The sequence below is a fragment of the Megalops cyprinoides genome, chromosome 5, assembly GCF_013368585.1.
Source record: "Megalops cyprinoides isolate fMegCyp1 chromosome 5, fMegCyp1.pri, whole genome shotgun sequence".
Taxonomy (NCBI): domain Eukaryota; kingdom Metazoa; phylum Chordata; class Actinopteri; order Elopiformes; family Megalopidae; genus Megalops; species Megalops cyprinoides.
In genome coordinates, this window is record NC_050587.1 from 25,998,233 (window position 1) to 26,017,631 (window position 19,399).

General features: G+C 44.3%; 1 protein-coding gene across 1 annotated transcript; it reads left to right on the forward strand.

The window, feature by feature from the left end:
* The first annotated feature begins 12,219 nt into the window (after window positions 1-12,219).
* LOC118778364 (uracil-DNA glycosylase-like) lies at window positions 12,220-15,287 on the forward strand. The gene is made up of 6 exons (XM_036529872.1): window positions 12,220-12,649; window positions 12,902-12,997; window positions 13,820-13,917; window positions 14,172-14,260; window positions 14,441-14,619; window positions 15,083-15,287. The coding sequence occupies exons 1-6, from the start codon at window positions 12,332-12,334 to the stop codon at window positions 15,221-15,223; spliced, it is 921 nt and encodes a 306-aa protein (XP_036385765.1). The 5' UTR covers window positions 12,220-12,331; the 3' UTR covers window positions 15,224-15,287.
* Window positions 15,288-19,399: the final 4,112 nt, after the last annotated feature.

The following is a 19,399-nucleotide window of genomic DNA, read 5'->3' on the forward strand; positions in this document are numbered from 1 at the left end:
CAGTGCCGGGCATTTGCTCTGCTGTCTGCAGAGCTGTGCTGATGGGTGGAGGGCTGCTGCTTTTGTTCCTTGGCAGACTGGGAGGATCCATTTCAGTTGGTGCGGGCTCTAAGGACGCAAGGGTTTCACCCTGAGGGTAGGTCTTCGCGGTAACGCCAGGGTCTGACTCATCCTTGTGCGGTGCTTGTGGTTTTACTCCATACTGTCTGTCCGTTTCCCGGGACTCTGTCAAGCCGAGCTCTTCCCCACAGCCTGTAAGTGACAACTCTGACCTCCACTCATCTGTTGATGTCTTTGCTTGACTGTTTCTTTCTCCCATCATGCCCAGTTGCTGAAATTTCACCTCTTCTTCTTTCTGCTGGTCGTTCAAATTAGGCTGTGCCAAGCCTGTCCTCAGTGTGTCACCAGGAGCTCGGACATGCTGTGTGCTCGAGATATCAATGACGCATGGATGTTCTTTTGTCTGTGAGCGTGGTACTTGCTCAGCCAGAGCTGGCTGCTGAGAGGAAGCTGATCTGAGTTCAGTGGGAGGCCCCACGGGACAGTCCCAGCCACAGTTTCTCTGGTCCTCCTGCTGTGCCGCGGGCTGGATTTGGTGGCAGCTGTCTGTGCGCCCCTCCCCGTCTCTCCCACACGCCAATGATGTCAGAGAAAGGCTGTCGGAGACAGCCTGCCGGCTCGCTGCTGATGTCACGAAGGGAGACGTGTCACGACCGCTGGCCGAGGGCCGCCACACCTCTGTGTCTGTGTTTCTTGTCGTTTCACACTCTGTGTTTGGATGCCTCTCCCTGCCAGTGCCCCTCTTGCTCCCTCCTCCCATGGGCGAAAGCTGACCCTGTTCCCTACCCAGAGCCATGGAATCCTTTTCCCTGTGTGCTGCTGGACGCCTTTCCAAGGAGGGGGCGCCGATCTCATCACACTCTGGACTGGGAGTCCTTTTGGTGGCACGCTCTGTGTCTGAGTTATATTCTCTCCTGTCAGTCGAATGCTCTGTGTCAGAGTGACTATGTCTCTTATTGGTCGAACGCTCCGTGTCTGAGTAACTGTCCCTCCTGCCGGTTGAGTGCTCCGTGTCAGAGTGACCATGTCTCTGCTGGTGGGGGTCTTCGCCCCTCCCTCGCTGGGCCATTTCGCTGTTCGCCCCGTGCCCTGAATCCCACACGCTGTCAGCAGTGGGTGAGGGCAGAGGAGCTGTGCGCTCCTTGGTCGCTGTCCTGTGGTCTGGGCTCCGGCCGATCGTCGGCTGCTGTGTGGTCAGAAGGACAGCCCTCTTTGCAGTGTCCCCTCCCCTCTTTGCTCCCTCTTTGGCACGAGGGGATGTCACTTCTTCGAGATCTCGCTTGCTCATGTTACCCTCCCGGACAGGTGTCAGTGGCCCCATGCTGGTAGCACCTGTCCTCCTATTCACCCAGTCTTCGGCTCTGTCGCTGAGGTTATATCGGCTGTGTCGCTTCTTGGCCTCACCATCGTTCATGTTGCCCAGTTCAGATGGGTCTGGAAGGCATCCCCGTTCCTCAAACCTGCGATCCCTGTGCTGGGCACACATCTGCCCCTCGATGGCGCTGGCCTTGGCCCCCCGCCCAGATGCCTTGTCCTGCTTCTGACCCATTTTCATCTGTGGAGCAAAGGTCACAGAGGTCACTGAGGTCACCACACAGCCACACGCACTTCCTGCCTCTGATATATGTCTGACCTGCGTGCCCAGACCCGGTTATCTGACAGGACACAGAACCCGTCTCTCTCTCTCTCTCTCTCTCTCTCCCTCTGTCGCTCTCTCTCTGGAATGTTGTTGAGTCTATAATTAAAATCAGGCTGAGGGAACATGGATAAATGGCCTATGTGAGTCAGAGGACCAAATAGGAACGGAGACAACTGGATAACAGATCAATCATCAGGTATTAAGGGCACTGCCGACATGAGAGGGAGAGCAAGCGAAGGCCAGGAGAAGTGATAAAGCTTTTGTTTTTCCATAAAAGCATTCCAGTTCAGATTGTGTCTCACAGATTGTCAGTTCCCATTTTTTATTCAAGTCAGTTAGTTTAGGACATTCAGTTCCCTGTTCTCTTCTTCTTATATTCATACCATCTTTTGTGCCTGACATTCCAAGCACCAAGGTTTTCAAACATTTTGACGGAAAGGATTTTATACATTGTATACAGTAAGAGAACAAGTAAACTAGATTAGGCGCATCGAAACCTTAGATATTCATGCTTGATAGATTTCCTGTCTGAGACGGCTCTCCTGCGGGCTGGAGGAGGTTGGAACTTATTTAACTGTCTGGGCTCATTACATTTCGACCTGATTTTACTCTTTTTATGTTAACGGAAATGTGTGATGCTCTATTATACCATTCTGCTACACAAAAAACTGTTATACTATCCAAAACCAATAGACCTCTGTGGTCAGAAATTCAGGTTGTTGTTGTTTTTTTATAGCATTTCAAGTGTTTCTTTGTCAGCACTGGGTAGGGGGAAACCTTCTCTGCAAGGCTAACAAGCAGTGCTGTATGGTGCCATTTACAGCGGGGCAAGATGACCTGGGAAACAAGCTGAGAACCTGGCAACTCCTGCCTGACAACCAGGCAACCTTTAAGTGCATTTCCAGTTTATGACCTGCCTGTGGGATCCTGGATTGAAGAGGGGCTAACATGAAGGGCATCAAAGTCCTTTGACTGCTCTCCCTGACCTAGTAATTGTTTGTTTGTTTTGGAAACTATGGTCACACAGGGTTGACAAGAATAACTCACTTGGAACCATGCCGTCTGGTCCTTGTCACTGTGTTGTGTTTCTGTTTCTATAGCTGACTTATCATGGTTAAGTTTTTATGAGCTCTGACGTGAAGGAGGGCTGAGAAAGAGTCGGGAAAGTGTCTGAAGAATGTAAAAAACTCACTCTGATAGGCCCACGTTTGTGTGCTAAACAGATGATGTGACTTCACTGTTGAGTTCTGCTAGCATGACACCTGTCATTCGGTAAACCTAAAACCTAAAATCGCGCTGTGCACTAATCCTTCTGAAGGGACAGTCATCTATCCTGTCTCAATTTTTCAGAGAACTGAAGGGGGAGAGGTATTTCATCTAACTCATAATGTTCTCACAATGCTGGTGTGACATAGCATTGCAGTGATGTTGTGAGGCTATGTGCCAGCTGGGAAAGGACTGCATTCATACTGGGTTACAATCGCAGTCATACTGGGTATGGTCATATTTGGTTATGATGGAATTATACCAGGTTAAGGTTGCAGTCATGCTGGGTTTTGGCATGTTGTGGGCATACAAGTTATGGTTATGGTCAAACTGGGGTGTGGTTGTGGTCATGCTGGGTTGTGGTTGCAGTCATTGTGGGCTATGATTGCGGTCACACTATGGTTTTTCAGTGTCTAAAGAAGGGGTACTCCTAACACTCTCTGGCTCACACAAATCTCACCATAACATGAACATAAGTGAAGCAGGCAGTGAGGGTGAGAGGTTCTGTCAGTGCTGTCTCTCCGTGCTTTAGCATAGTGACAGCCAATTTGGTTTTGCAGAGATGTAAAAATAAGAACCATTATAATACAGGGTGTTTTTAAATATGCACACACTGGGTATTTGTCATGTTGAGAGCATCCAAAAATTAACCTGTCACACCTCAGACCTCAGTTCTGACCCCAGGTGTAAGATGTCCTGCTCTGGCCCACAGCTGACTAGGTCATGTTATGATGGTCTGGGGAGGTTCCTGTGACAGCCACAAGCGGGAGACAGAGCAGTCCTCATGCCTCTCTCTAACTGCGCAGCCATCTGCTTCCCCTGTGCATATTCCTCATGCCTCTCTCTAACTGCGCAGCCAACTGCTTCCCCTGTGCATATTCCTCATGCCTCTCTCTAACTGCGCAGTCATCTGCTTTCCCTGTGCATATTCCTCATGCCTCTCTCTAACTGCGCAGTCATCTGCTTTCCCTGTGCATATTCCTCATGCCTCTCTCTAACTGCGCAGTCATCTGCTTCCCCTGTGCATATTCCTCATGCCTCTCTCTAACTGCGCAGCCAACTGCTTCCCCTGTGCATATTCCTCATGCCTCTCTCTAACTGCGCAGCCATCTGCTTCCCCTGTGCATATTCCTCATGCCTCTCTCTAACTGCGCAGTCATCTGCTTCCCCTGTGCATATTCCTCATGCCTCTCTCTAACTGCGCAGTCATCTGCTTCTCCTGTGCATATTCCTCATGCCTCTCTCTAACTGCGCAGTCAACTGCTTCCCCTGTGCATATTCCTCATGCCTCTCTCTAACTGCGCAGCCATCTGCTTCCCCTGTGCATATTCCTCATGCCTCTCTCTAACTGCGCAGCCAACTGCTTCCCCTGTGCATATTCCTCATGCCTCTCTCTAACTGCGCAGCCAACTGCTTCCCCTGCTCACAACTGTCAACAATTATCAGCAGCGTGTGACTCTCCAGAGAGGAATCTCTCAGCACCACCCTAAGAGATGTTGTGCACAAAGTCCGAAAATGTGCCCCTCACAGCACTGGAGCAAAATGTGCTTACATAATCTATAAAAACAGAACTTACATATTTATAAAGAAATGTAGTATGTTGTCATGTTTTACGTATGTCGCCTGGTCATACTCTTAAATAATTCTATGAATCATAATTCAAGGTGGAAGTTGAGGCCCTTCCTCTTCCTCTCTCCTCTTGACTCTCTCTGCTGTCCTCCCCTCTCTCACTCTTTCCCTTGCTCCGTCTTTCCCTCTGTCTGTCTCTACTGTCCTGTAGGAATTCTGTCTCTTCCTCCAGATATGAGGTGCAGTGCAGAGTCAGGGTCACTTACCCCAGTCAGCGTGGATGTTGCAGGCCGCCGGTTGCCGGTTGCCGTTGCCGTTCACGGTCGCTGGTCGCAGTCCCAGGACCAGACAGCCCTTTTCTGCAAAGCAGGTCTTCTGTGCCTATCCACTCCCTCTGTCCGCCCGGCCTGCTCATGCCACAGCTGATTTGCCTAATGCAATAAGAGCTTCTGCAACTCTCTGACGTGTATGTATGGGGCCCGGCTCCCAGGACTTCATTTTCATTTGCAGCTCACAGATAAACAAATGTCTTTTTGTCTGTCAGTGAAGGATTGGTTAACAAGCTCCTCTGAAGTCTGATCCCTCTGTTGGACACACCTCCACTTTCTTATTGTGTCACCTCAGCATCATCATTTTTAGTTCTTTATTTATGAATATGTTTATCCACAGTACAAATGTTCCTCTCACATGTCAGTGAAGGAGCTTGAACTGAATTTAACCAAATGGATTTAGAGAGAGGAATTGCATTACCTTTCAGAGAGAGGGAAAAAGAAATGGAGAGAGATAGGAAAGTAGGAATGAAAGAGAGGGAGAGAGAGAAGATAGAGAGAAAATATACTTTTTATGTTTTAAAGCCCTTTATTTAACCAGGTTGCTGAAACAAAGAGCTTGGAAGAGGTATTCCACACATTTGCATATAAACATGTGAGAAAGAATGAATGGAATATATGTTTAAATTTAATCAATTGGATGATCTCAACCAGAGTGACTTACAAAAGTTCATTTTTAAAAGGTAGACTATGAGCAACTACCAAATATCAGATGATACCAATCATCAGTGTTGCAATCATTACATACCGTACAACTTTATATCTTCCAGATGCTAAAAAAACACAGACCACAACAAACCTGAAAAGAAACCGTAATGAATCCACCTAAAAACAAATAAAAAAGAACTCAAACACTATTAAGCAAAAAAGGTTAGAGTGTCAGCTTTGGTTACCATGTCACATGACGTTCATCAACATTTACTTTGTTTTACCATAACTTTGCATTACCATTTAATGCACATTTGCAAAAAAAAAACAAGAAATGGAGAGAAAGTGAAAGACTGAGAAAGAGAGAGAATGACAGAGAGAAAGAGGAAATAACTCTTATCCATACACGTGGTACCCAAAATACTCAAGAAGAGTGAAAAAAAGACACCCACAGGTTGCCGGGTCTCCGTGGAGACACTCCAGCAGAGTGGAATATGCTTGAAGAGCACACCTACAATTAAACCTGATGTCATCAGGTATCATCATCAGACTTATAGTCAAACATGATATCCCCCTCACACTGTTAAACACAGTGGCCTCTCCGCAGCCAGCTGCTTCTCCTGCACACAGTCCTCTTGCCTCTCTCTATCTGCATAGTTAGTTGCTTCCTCTGCACATAGACCTCTCACCTCACTCTAACTGCGCAGCTGGCTGCTCTCACTGTGCATGTACCCTGTGCTTCTTGCATGCATGGTGATGTCATTCAAACAATTCCTACAAAGTATATCAATCCATTAACAGAGTATTAGGCACTATTTCCTCCTTTTTAAATCTGTTATTTGACATTAAGGCCAAACCATGAGGACTAAATTCCAAGGTCAATGCAATGAAAGACTGCTTTGCATCAGCTGAAGGGAAATCACAAGGCACTAATTATACAACCATGAGACACCAAAACACTGCCTCTGCCCTGCTGTGGCAAATGAGTGAATATGGGGTCATTTCTGTCGTCATATAAAGACTATACCCTTTTATTGGCACATAGTTGGTATAACGTAATTGATTACAAGACAAAAGATGTTCAGTATCCCTGCACGTCAAGAGAGGTGCTTTCTCCAGTCAAGCTGAGTTTCCTTACGTTTCTCAACAGCTGATGTACATTGCACTGCGTTCAGCTCTTTATGACAATATCCAATGTAGAGATGTACTATAACAAATAAAATTTGAAGAAAGACCTGCTGAGACTTTTTCTGCCATACTGTACATGAAATAGTGTAATGATTGGCTATTCAAAATGTTCAAATACATTTTCGGTGGAGGCAGCAAAAAGAGTCTGAAATGATGTAAAGGCAGGTGCAGGGGATAGACACAATAAAGGAAACACCAAACAATATTTGAATTTTTATCAACTGTTAAGGCATTGGGCCACCCTTTGTCTTCAGAACAGCTTCAGTCCTTCTTGGAATGCTCTTATAAATGTTTTGACCTTGTCAGTACTCTGGCCCCCCCGCTGTTGTGTCTATGTTCTCCCCATCTGTCATTGTGGTCCATGTGCTTCCGCCCACCTGATTACCTGATCGTCTCCACCTGCCTGCACTGCACACCTGCTTCCCATCTCCTCCTCAGCCCTGCCCTATATCTACCCTGCTTGTCTCTGTCCTATTGCTAGTTTGTTGCAATGTTTTGTGCCTGTTTTGTCCCCGCCGTAGGTCTGCCTGTGAGTTCTCCCGTTTCGACCCTGCCTGTGCCTCGACCTTGTTCCTGCTCGCTGCCTTGCTCCGATTGCCTGATTGCCTGCCTGCCTGGTTCCTGACCCTGCCTGTTCCTGTTCTCGACCCCGGTTTTGCCCACGGACTGCCTGCCTGGTTTTGCGATTTCGTCTGACATTTCAATAAAGCCCCTTGGAACCTGAAGCTCTCATGGTCCGCATTTGAGTCCTTGCCTGAGCCGTGACAGAACTGTTTCTAGGGGAAATTGGACCTTTCTTGAAGATGAAAAGCCTCCAGTTCTTTGAGGGATGACGGAGGGGGACATCTGCTCCACACTCTTGCATCTAGAACTTCCCCATTAAGCTTTAATAATGTTTAGATCTGGTGACTGAGGATGCCATGGAAGTTGTTTAATTTCATATCTTCATAATTCTACATGAATTGAATTAACTTCATTCATTCAATTCATGTCGTAATGCATGGGGATGTAACACCTCAGAATATGGAAATATCTAAATGAAACAATGTTTGCATGGTCACCTAAATAATTCTATGATGTATACAATCATTATTTTTGACGCTTTGCCTTTTCACACGGCATAAATTTGCCAATTCTGTTACTCACACCTCTGCAATTCAGGCACCAACAATTACCTCAAAATCAGTCAGATCTTACTTTAGAAACTCTCACATTTAAGTGGTTTTAAATGTACCACAAATATGCTGATAATTTGTATTGACATTGATATGAAACACACATGTAGCCCTTTACATGTAATCCTTTTAATTGTGATTTGGTTTCTAGAAAGTCCTTTTTACTTGGTGTTTCCATTATTTTGTCTACCCCCTGCATGTCCCCTTTAATGTAACATCATAAAGCTGACATGACATCACAAACCTGACACCACGGAACCAGAATGTTTTGGAGATCCTGATAGTGAGAAGAGTTAATTTTCACACAGGGTCACATACCATCACTCACTTACTGTCAACTTGAAATAGACTGTATGATTCTTTCCTGAAACTGATGTTCTACATGTAGAAGAAAGCCATAAATCAAAAGAGGGTGGAGATATCTGGGCCTGTAAGCCTTCTAGGACTCACATTCACAGCCCCACAATCCTATCACAGGGGAGTGACCAAGTCCTCGTCAAGGGGACAATGTCACCATTAAAATAGTCATACACACACATTGTCACCGGCACACTGAGCTGTGCCTCACACGTACTTTTACAGAATTTTGAAAATACATGTGTTGTTATTTCCATTATAGTTCAGCAGGTCCTCACTCTGGCCCCAACATGCTACATTCCTCCTCTCTAATGCAAGAGTGAGAAATCAAACTTGATTTACATCTGCCTGCAAAAAGTCAGCTCGTTTCCATATGAGCATTCAAAGCAGGTACAGGCTGTCCTGAACCAGAAAACCTTTGTATAGGCCTTTCCAAAAAATGTACAAATGAATTATTTACACATCTACAAAAAAGCAGATATATAATGTAAATATTGGGTCAATATGATTCATATCATATTCACCCAATATTTATGTTAAATTAAGCATGTGGCATAATATCAATCAAAATGAAAATACCTTAATTGCACTGTATACAGCATCAAAAAGAAAAAAACAAGGCATTTATATTCCTTTTTTAAGTCATAATCATACACATTTTCTTCCAGTGGGGTGCTGTGTCCCCAAGTCATGATATATTTACCAAAAAATAAATGTGCCAGATTTGACCCACAGTAGTTCACTTCCACTGGTATCCACAACTCCATGTGGTAGACTCCACCATGTGGCCATTTATGAAACTACATTTCCAAGTTCTGTGAGACTTCTTGTTCCAGAAACTCAGTTAATCAATCCCTTGATAATTCTATCATTCCTTGCAATTCCACCTGTAATTGTAGGCATATGGATGCTGATTGTATGAACAGAATGAACAAGACTGCCCACATCAGATTTACTCCTGATGGCTGGTTGATAAAGAAGTGTAATGGTATTTCTGTCCTGCTGTCGGCTGGTCTGGCCGGAAATGAGATATTGAGATATGGGATGTGGGCTAACCGCTGAACATATTTGACCATTAGTGCAGTGTCCCAGTGTCTCATGGTGGGGTGGGTGATTGAGAGGGGTGAGGGGCATCCAGGCTGAGCAGTTACTCTCTCAGATTAAGCAGTGCTGCCTGACCCAGGGGTCTGAGATCTACAGAAAAGGATCCATCTGAACACTGAGGAGAGCCAGGAGCCTGTACAAAGGCCACAAAGGCCACAACACACTCAGCTTCAGGCCCTGTTAATCATGCACACACACACACCACACACACCACACACATACACACACATACATTCAGGTTCAGGCTCTGCTAAACACAACTGGCCAGATGCTAAGGTAGGCTGTCATCATGCAACAGAGCAGCATTGGTTTTATATGTGTTCTCCTTCTAAGAGGCAGTATGCTCATTTTATGGTCACGTGCGCCGCCTTATTCTGCCATACTCATTGCAAATTTTAACCAATAGGGAAGAAGTGACCATCATTTCCGCAATCACAGCCTGAGGGAAACACAGTCAGAGTACAGTCACAGAGGGGACATGCCATCATCATAACTGTGAAGGTAAGATCAAAGGAGATGGTGGAAGGGTGAAGTAGGTGAACAGCAACCCCACAAGCTGTGCAGCCTCCACCTACAATTCAGCGCAGGGCCTAGAATACTGAGAGTCATCATCCCCATGGCATCAGTCATCTAAACACATACACACAGCCAATCAGAGGAGTAAGCTACATAAACACAGGGAGAGAGCCAGTCATAGTTGTCAGCTTCTAAACACAGGAAGACAGAAAGACAGACAATTAAAGGGCTCTGTCTCTTACCACTTAAAGTGAAATAGGGCTCAGACTGTCTATGAACAATCAGCTTCTTTCCAAATATGGCTTCCATCTAGAAAGTGTACTTGTCTGTGTACTTGTTCCCATGACTCCAGCTGTGGTCTGAAACTCACCCAGAATCAGCTGGGCAGGTTGGACAGTCTTCACTGGATCTTCCCAAAACAAAAAGCCTCCACTGCATCATCTCCCATGACATGGCCTGTCAGGAGACATGAAGCATTTCCATCCAACAAGAGATGGGGGAGGGATAGAGAAGCAAAAATAAGCACAGTGAGTGTCTATTCTACAGTGAACAGACTTTTTATTTTGTCCTTTATATTTTCACCCACCCATTTCAGACAGCAAAGATGTATTCACCAGACATGCTCATCCTTGGCATTTCCTGATGGCCCTTTGCCAGATCAGCTCTTTTAGAGAGAGGTGACGTGAAATTTCAGCACTAAGGCTCAGGGACAGCGTCCTCTTCTCATTATCCACGGAAAGCGAAATGCATGGTTCCTGGCGCACCTTAAATCCATCGCAACAGCCAGTACTGTAACCTAATTATTTTACGACTTGGTTGAATTTGGGAAATAAACACAAAAACTTCCATGATGTAGTCGTGGAAAATTGATATGATTTAAAGTTTGGCGTACTTATTAAATGATACGTACATCGTTATTTTTTAATGCTGCTAAATCCCACTCTCTGTTTTCTGTTTTAGCTCCGGAGTTAATGCGACGTTCTAGTAATAAAAGTCGACAGCAGTGTTTTCTTGATCAGAATGCAAAATTGAGAGACGATGAAAAACGAAAAATGACAACATGCACTCGCGTTTTTCAATTTTAATCGTCACACGAGCACAGGAAGTCCACAGGACCGACAATGGATTGTGGAGATTGAGTCAAATTTTACAGTACAAGACATGTTTGTTTCTCAGGAGAAATGTAATCATTCCCATAAATGAAATAACTTTGAAAGAAATCACAGAATCTTATGTCTAACATGATATTTAAAATAAGGTCAGACAGTGGCACAGGTTAGAAATACATTATTCCTATTGAGATAACAAGGCATACAAGATAGACAAAACTTTTTGTGCAAGTTAACGTCTTAGCTAAATTTGTATTTTATGAAACGTAGGCTATTAATGTTAGACATGACAGGACCTTGTGTTTTACCAACAACATGAGAGCGGTAAAATATGACAACGGTCAATAATTTCAAATTACCCACAGGAACCTGGTAAAAATAAAGATTTAATAAATTTATCGTAATATAAAAATGTAAGATTCCTGGTGACAGACATTAATTGCAGCCTACCAGCTAAGCTAAATGGTACAAGAATTTCACAAGTTTTGTATTTTAAGTGTCCTATTATAATACGAGATTTACTTTCATTTCTAGTACAACGATTTAAGGTACAGATTTATTTACATAGGCTACAAATTTAGTCCAACCCCCTTTTTAATTTGCGGAACCCTAGCATTTGGCGGGAAATTGCGGTTTTAGTATTACTGGTTAGACACGGCTCAGTTTCTAAGTTAGACTGAGGTTAAATAAATAAAGAAAAAATTGCAAAGCCTGCTACACACCGATCCAACATGATTGGACAGACAACTATACAATGTTTCTTCTCTCCAGTTGCCAAAAAGAGAACGGACGAAGAAAAAACTGAAACGGGAGAAGATGCGAAACAAGAGGTCAGTGCGAGTTTCAACTGCCGATCTTTTCGTATGCCCTTTTACTATGATAGGCTAATTACCTTACAAACAACAAAATATTACACATAGTAAAACATGTAGGCTACATGTTTGGCTGAGTATAAGTTACATGTAACAATTTTCTCAAGATCTGTGATTGCGGATTGACCAAAACGGTAGAGAATAATCTTGATAAAAATTCATCATAAACCAGCATAAATCGTAAAAAAAACATTTTTCAAGCGGCGCTCATTTGGCAAACCAACACCCTGTGTCAGCGTTGTTACCATTGGCAACCAATGAAAGTGCCGCCTCACCGACTTGGGGCGGTATTAGGAATGTCACTATCCAATTGAAAGTTGACACTGTTTTCTAAACAGTACTGCCTTGCTACGCCACATGCACAACCCGGATATAGAATAGCAAATGGCGAGTAAGGGATTACAGTTACCAGTCTATTACTGAAAAAGTGAAATTGTCAATATATGCAGCTGTAACAGGTTTATGTGGTGTTTCAGCGCGCAGATTTGCGTTTTACAGCATGTTTACAAACTCATACAGAACTGCTTGTTTGGCTGGAACGTACCGAAACAGAATATGCGCTACATCAGCGCTCACACTAGCGACGCTAACTCGTTCTATCACTAAATACACTAAGATAAGTTCGCTGAAAAAGCGAAAATCGGGGAGCGATGAGCCACCCACGTCCTCGCCGCTGAGTCCGGAGCAGCTGGAACGAATAGAGAAGAACAGGCGCGCCGCTCTTGAGAGGCTGGCGGCCCGCAACGTACCGCCCGGAATCGGAGAAAGCTGGCAGAAAGCACTTGGTGGCGAGTTTGGAAAACCATACTTTACCACGGTAAGTAAAGAATCGGGACTTATGAGTTTGAAAAAAATATATACTCAGCTTCACACCCCTATATTATGGTATAGATTACCATTTCAGGACGCTTTGATGCACTTGCAGTGAGATCGTAGCTACTTCGCTAACATTAACTAACCAATGTAGTTAACCGTTTTCTTCAGTTTTCTTGGAGATGGAATTGGTTCTGGTTTCTGCCGCGCAGTAGTCATACACGGGTGGTGGTAAATGAGTTTTTGTCTTTCACAGCTGATGTCCTTTGTCGCAGAGGAGAGGAAACGCCGCACAATCTATCCACCCTCTCATCAGGTGTTCTCTTGGACCCAGATGTGTGCAGTTGAAGACGTGAGTTCAGGAAAAAGGTTACATACTTGAGCGCTTTGAGTTGCAAGTAGTGGGGACGCTAAAATCGTTGTGTTCTAGGCAGCCTAAACCGACAGGTTGGAATCCTAAAGTTTAAAAGTGATTTCTAATCTGTAGAGGCAGAGAATTAGTTCAAAACATCAGATAGCTGTGTCATCCGTATGTCTTCATGTGGGACACCTAGTTGATCCAACTGAAATGAAACATTTGACTAATCTGGTAATGCTGTATCCATGATTGGTTGTAAGTGGTTGCTCATATATTCAGGAGTATCTTGCTGTTGTGTTAATTCTGTGATATCGCCTTTCCATTATGGGGTTTGAGCAGATTAACTAGTTTAGTTTCCTAGTGGTATTACATGAACTATGCTGAACAATGTCCGCTTGGCCTGCCACTTACAAGCGAGCCGTGAGTCAAGTTGTGTAAGGATGTTCCTATGCCACTCAGACCTGAGGAGATGGACACAGAAGCGAGAATAGAGCATGCTGCTATCACTGATCACACCACACTACCATAGGTGTAGAAAAGTAATATGGAAGCTAGTTTATTAGGGTTGCAACAGCAGCCTTGGAGTGCAAACATGGTCATTGGTCCTCTCAGTCTGGGCTGACACCAGCATTCAGAGTGGCATACGCAACAGCTGAATTAGGACTTCACTGGGGTCAGCCAGTATTGGCTGCAGCTCTTACCAGCATGGGCCCAGCTCTACATACTGGGAGAGTGGGTGTATTTAGCTATACTGGTTCTAGCTCTGTAAGGGGAAAGAAGTATCATTATGTGTGTTTTTTTTTGCTGGACTCTTAGGTGAAGGTGGTCATTCTTGGTCAGGACCCATACCACGGCCCAGGTCAGGCTCATGGTCTGTGCTTCAGCGTGCAGAGACCCATCCTGCCCCCACCCAGGTAGAATGATGTGTCCATAACTGCACTCCACACCATCTTAAGAACCACACTACACACTGTACTACCACTGCTGAACCACACTCCACGACCGCTTCATATACATGTAGCTGTTTAGCAGACACGGCCATGGTTGAGGGTGTGTAATGCAGAGGTGGATTCTGCATTAGGTTGCCTCTTTCTGCATTGCAGTTCATTTAGGCTGTGGCTTATGTGCTATTAGGCCTTTTATGCTTGTGTTTTTTGTGCTGTTTCAGCTTGGAGAATGTGTACAGAGAGCTGGCTGATGATATAGAGGGTTTCCAGCATCCTGGACATGGTGATCTGACGGGATGGGCCACTCAAGGTAAGCGTCTCCTAGCACTGAATAGAACCCTCAATGCATCAAAAATTACTGCTGGTTTGGAGCACTACAAGTTCTCCAAGTTGTCACCAGCATGACTTCCGCAAAATGGCTGTGTTTGTTCCAGAAATAGCATGTAATGTGGCAAAAAAGAGAAAGGGGTCACTCTGCATTCATTCCCAGGAGTCCTCCTGTTGAACTCCGTGTTGACGGTTCGAGCGCACCAGGCAAACTCCCACCAGGACCGCGGCTGGGAGACATTCACTGACGCTGTGGTCACATGGCTTAGTGAGAACCTGAATGGTCTGGTCTTCCTCCTTTGGGGGGGGCATGCCCAGAGGAAGGGTGTGGCCATTAACCGGGTATGTACCCCGACAGGGATGGGGGAGCAGCAGCATCAGTTTTCCTCCCTTTCCTGGGTGGGAGTGTGACAGTGGTGAAAAGAGAGCTGGATAACCTGGTGGAGAGCATCCCTCCTGGGCTAAAGTTAAGGGTGATATTGATAACAGACTTTCTTTTGGTTATTTCTGTTCATTTGGAAAAAAATAAAATCTCTAAAATACATTCCTTTCAGACATGATTTCCTACACATTCAGTATAGAGATGTCATATAAATATGCATATTCCAATGAAAAGCTCAATCAATATTTAAAAAAATGCCTGCTTTTTATCAGACATAACTGAAATATTTTCAAAGATGAGTTTTTTTTAAAGGCTAGGGTTGTATCTGCTCTATGAATCTCTCCTCAGCAGTACTGTGTGTGTAGGGACGTTTAAATGGCTATTCTCATATACATGTTGGTATTTATATTTTTTGCATTTCAGAAGCGACACCATGTCCTGCAGGCAGCACATCCTTCCCCCCTGTCTGTGAGTCGGGGGTTCTTTGGCTGCAGGCATTTCTCCAAGACCAACGAGCTGCTCAGGAAATCAGGGAAGACCCCGATAGATTGGACCGCACTCTGACAACTGACCGGCTGACTCCGCTGACCTGACACGATTCATTTCATGATTGGAGAGCGGGGCTTCATGAACCCTCATAACTGGTGCGGCTACCTTGTGCTGTCAGTCACTGACCTGTATGAACAGATCCAAACACATTGTGTGCCAAAAGACTGTCTCATCCAGATTAGCGAGTCACTGATAACACATAGTAGCTTCTGCCATTTTAGGGTTCATGAAATCTCACAACTCTTTTGTTTCCTTAGACATTTTTTGATTCAGCTGTGTCGAACAATCCAAGATGGTGACTGAATTAGCTGAATTATTTCCTTCTTTTTGATTTGCCACAAATTTAAGGGCATGGATACAATTCTTTAGATTTGACCATTAAGTGCAAAGAATCCATGTAGATTTTCAAGATGCAAATTTCATTGGGGGCAGTAGAAAATATTAAACCACGAGGTGACACCAGGCCTGTTTTAGAATCTCTGATAAAAGGGAACAGAATGTGTATATGTTTTCTCCCATATATTGTTTTCAGTGTATTCAAATGTGTCATTAAAACTGCACATTTAGTGTCAAAAGGCTGAATGTGACTCCACCCCAACATAAAATGTCTGGATACTGGTAAAAATCTCCTGGTGCAGCTTATAGTTTGTTGAGGTTGTTTGGAACACAGTTTGGGTTTTTTATAGATTATGTACATATTTCATACAGTTATGAACTGTATTTCATACAGTTCTCAGTATTATGTAAAATAAATATTCTTTATTACAGCCTGCATTGTGAATGTATTTTTACAGAAAAGAAATCACATGTATTTATACACTTGAAAATTAAGTGTGTAAATGCATGAATTTTAGAATCTTTGCACCCATTTGGTGTTGTCTACCTGAAGACTAAGGATTCAGTTCAGCACTGAAAAACATCAAAACAGAGTTACCGTGACAATGACTTTGGTCGATGGGAACAAGGTCACAGTGGCTAGAGATTAGGGTTTTTTTTCAAACAGAGATCTGTCTCCAAATTTGGCCGTTGTTAAATGCAACACCACAAATGACACTATTCAGCGCTGCCTGAGGAAACTCACATGTGTCTGTGACTATAAAATATAAGTGATGGTGACCAGCTGAATCAATGTAATATGTTTTTTTAGGAATTGAAGTCAATCCTTTTGTGTAGCAACTAATATAATTAGTAGACGTTTTGACACTCAACAGATTGTTTTAATTACCGAAGTTGTTTCAGCCATTATTTTCAGCAAAAAGTGAAAGACATGCGTTTTTCTTTTGGCTTTTCCATTATGCAGTCGTTGAAAATGTTTTGGTTTGGAAATGCCATCCCCTGCTGTTAGACTTGCTATATAATTATGGAGTATCAGCAGAGGGTGCTGTTCTATTGCAAACAGACTGAGGCAACAATATCATAGCTCTGGCTCTTTTCTAGGACAGTTGCTGTAGAGACTCACTGATCTTTACATTGTTTTGGTGGTTTATGTACAGTGAGCTCAGTATATCAGTTGACCCACATTCTGTATAGATCAGTAAATATGCACTGCACTGGTCCACAGAATCAACCCCATTGCTACACTAGACACTAATATTTTGTAATTCAGTATTTTGTGGTTGTCAGTATCATATTTCCATTTTAATAATAATGACAAAGATGATATGAAAAACAGGTCAGCTAATTAACATCAACAGTCAATGAGGCGGAAGCTTAACACAGCCTGTGGTAGGTTTGTTGTGCGTTTGTGGTTCACAATACGGCAAGCTGTGGCATCGGTGTCAAATCTCCCACCTTCCTTTTTTGCTGTTCCCCCACAATTCCGTTAACTCTGTTTGGAACTGGCAATAGCAAATAAGACTTATCTGATTGCCACAACCAGAAATGCTGAAGAGAGATGAATGCAATCCTCCAATATGCTCGCATGCAACCAATGGCTGTCATTCACGCTACACATCACACACAGTGTGCCACAGTGAAGTGGGCACCAACTGAAGGACAAGTGCTACTCCACTGATGTCATCTGAACAACCTGCAGGGTGGGTTAATAAATTTCAGGGTGCCTGCAGTGAGATGAGAAAACCTGGCCTACCCGCTCCCATCCCCGGTTCAATGAAGCCAATTTGTTCCCCCGCTGTGGGGTACCGGTCATTGTTGGCAAGTTACATGGCTGGCTTGGAAGCCAGGCCATAGGGCTCAGTCTGTACTGTCTCTGATACCCTTAACCAGTAAGTGTATGGAGATCAGTGGTCTCTATACAGCCAGATCAGATGTAAATAAATAATCCCAGAGGGTACACTGTCTGACACTAGATAAGTTGTAGTATATTGAATGAAATGGATTGGGGGGTGGGTTTTCTGGTTTGCTGATTCTGGATCAGTGCTTGGGCAGATGGTCTGTTTCAGTCTGGTCTCCTGAACTCACATTACTGCTTTTTTCATGTCCAATTACTGTCAAAATCAAATGTTCCAAATTATTTGTATGGCAACCAAGAGTATCAGAGATTGTACCTGAATCAGTCAGAGGGGACGATGTATGTAGGGTGGTGGGGGGCTGTGGTCTATTATCTGTGTTGCTGCGCCTCGGTGCAGCTGAACCTAAGTGCTGCTGCATCTCAGTAATGCTACATCTTGGTGCTGCTATGCCTCAATGGTCTAAACGTTTTTTTAAATCTAATTTTGGCTATCTGTCCCTGCCAGCATTGCTGTGTTACTGAGTGTTTCCAGGGCATTTAAACAGGATGGGAGCACAAGTCTAAATGAATGCATCTTGATTGCTAATAATATTTTCCAGTAGGATACACTCTTTATGCCAGGGCAAGGCAGTTCCTCATGACTTCCTGTCGATTTCCCATTTCCTTCTGACTTCAAACACAATTCATTCTCCCATCCTTAGCTAACAACCTCATGTCAGCTATATCAGCTGTCACTATACTCAAGTGCTCACATGCATACACGTACACACACACAAACACACACTCCTATACATTCACATGCATGAAAACACTTGCTAAGACACACACCACACACGATCAGTCACATTCACACACACAGACACTGACACTCAGGTGGAAGCTACAGGGACACTTACATTGGTGACTTCCTGAATGCTGTTCTGGTTGCTGATCTGAAACTGGCCAGTGGGGGCCTATTATCCTGATACATTCATGTGGTCCAGCTGGGCTGCATTCCAACAGAGGCAATACGAATAGGGCATCAGGTGACCCATTTCCTTTCCAGCTATTGGCTGACTCATGAATATACAAGACCCCACAATAATCCAAAGTGCAGAGAAGGCCCATGACTTCGTGCAACACTTGGCGCTGCCTATTGAAAGATGATCCCCCATTGTATTACACATTCCTGCCTGGCCCAGAGGCTGCTGGCCCTATCTTTTCTTCCAAACCTTTCCTGGACATTCACTCCTGTAACCATTTTAGCCCTCCTGCCTTTCACATTTACATTTACATTTTCCTCAACCAATCCTGACCCTGCTCTGGCTGATTCACAGTCTGTTAGCTGTGTGGTCAAGATGTCATCATTTGCTGCTGAACGCTGTTACAGTGCCTGTTGTGTAGCTGCAGTGGCCTTCCGTCTGAAACAAATCTGTGAGATTGTGTGCGCTCCCCGCAGTCAGTCTCTGCAGAGCAATCAGGTTAGATGCTTTTTGGATATGTCCCAGGCGTGAAGTGTAAGGGAGATTGCGTATGATACCTCCGGTAACCTGACCTCCTTCAGGTTTAGACGGCAAGCTCACTGCCAGTGCTTAAGACAGGCTTGACTGGCAGTGAAACAGGGCCTTTGTGCTCCCACTCAAAGTGACTATTTATGTTTACAAACAGGAATGGCATGGCTTGCCAAGGAAGGTGAATGGCAGCATAGAAAGTGTAATCGGGCCTGAAGCCCCTGATGATGAAAATTGATCACACTTTCCATATACTTTCCATATACTTGGCTAGTGTGTATATGCTGTGGAGAATGAGCTGGGTGTTTTTCACTGAATGAATTCTATTCCCATACTTATAGCCGAAGTTGAAAACGAACATTGAGACTGACTCAGTGCTGGAGGGTTCTGCTTTTTTGGAAATTAGTGCTGTGCATTTTCTGCATTTAAAGAATGTCATTGGAAAGGGAAATTCATACCTTGCCCACCACCCCCTCACTCACTCACTCACTCACTCACTCACTCACAAGG

Excerpts from the sequence above, each read along its gene's own strand:
- LOC118778364 (XM_036529872.1), top strand. The coding sequence starts at position 12,332 with ATGTTTACAAACTCATACAGAACTGCTTGTTTGGCTGGAACGTACCGA. Across the intron at positions 13,918-14,171 it reads CCCATCCTGCCCCCACCCAG|CTTGGAGAATGTGTACAGAG; the intron begins GTAGAATGATGT and ends GTGCTGTTTCAG. Across the intron at positions 14,261-14,440 it reads GACGGGATGGGCCACTCAAG|GAGTCCTCCTGTTGAACTCC; the intron begins GTAAGCGTCTCC and ends ATTCATTCCCAG.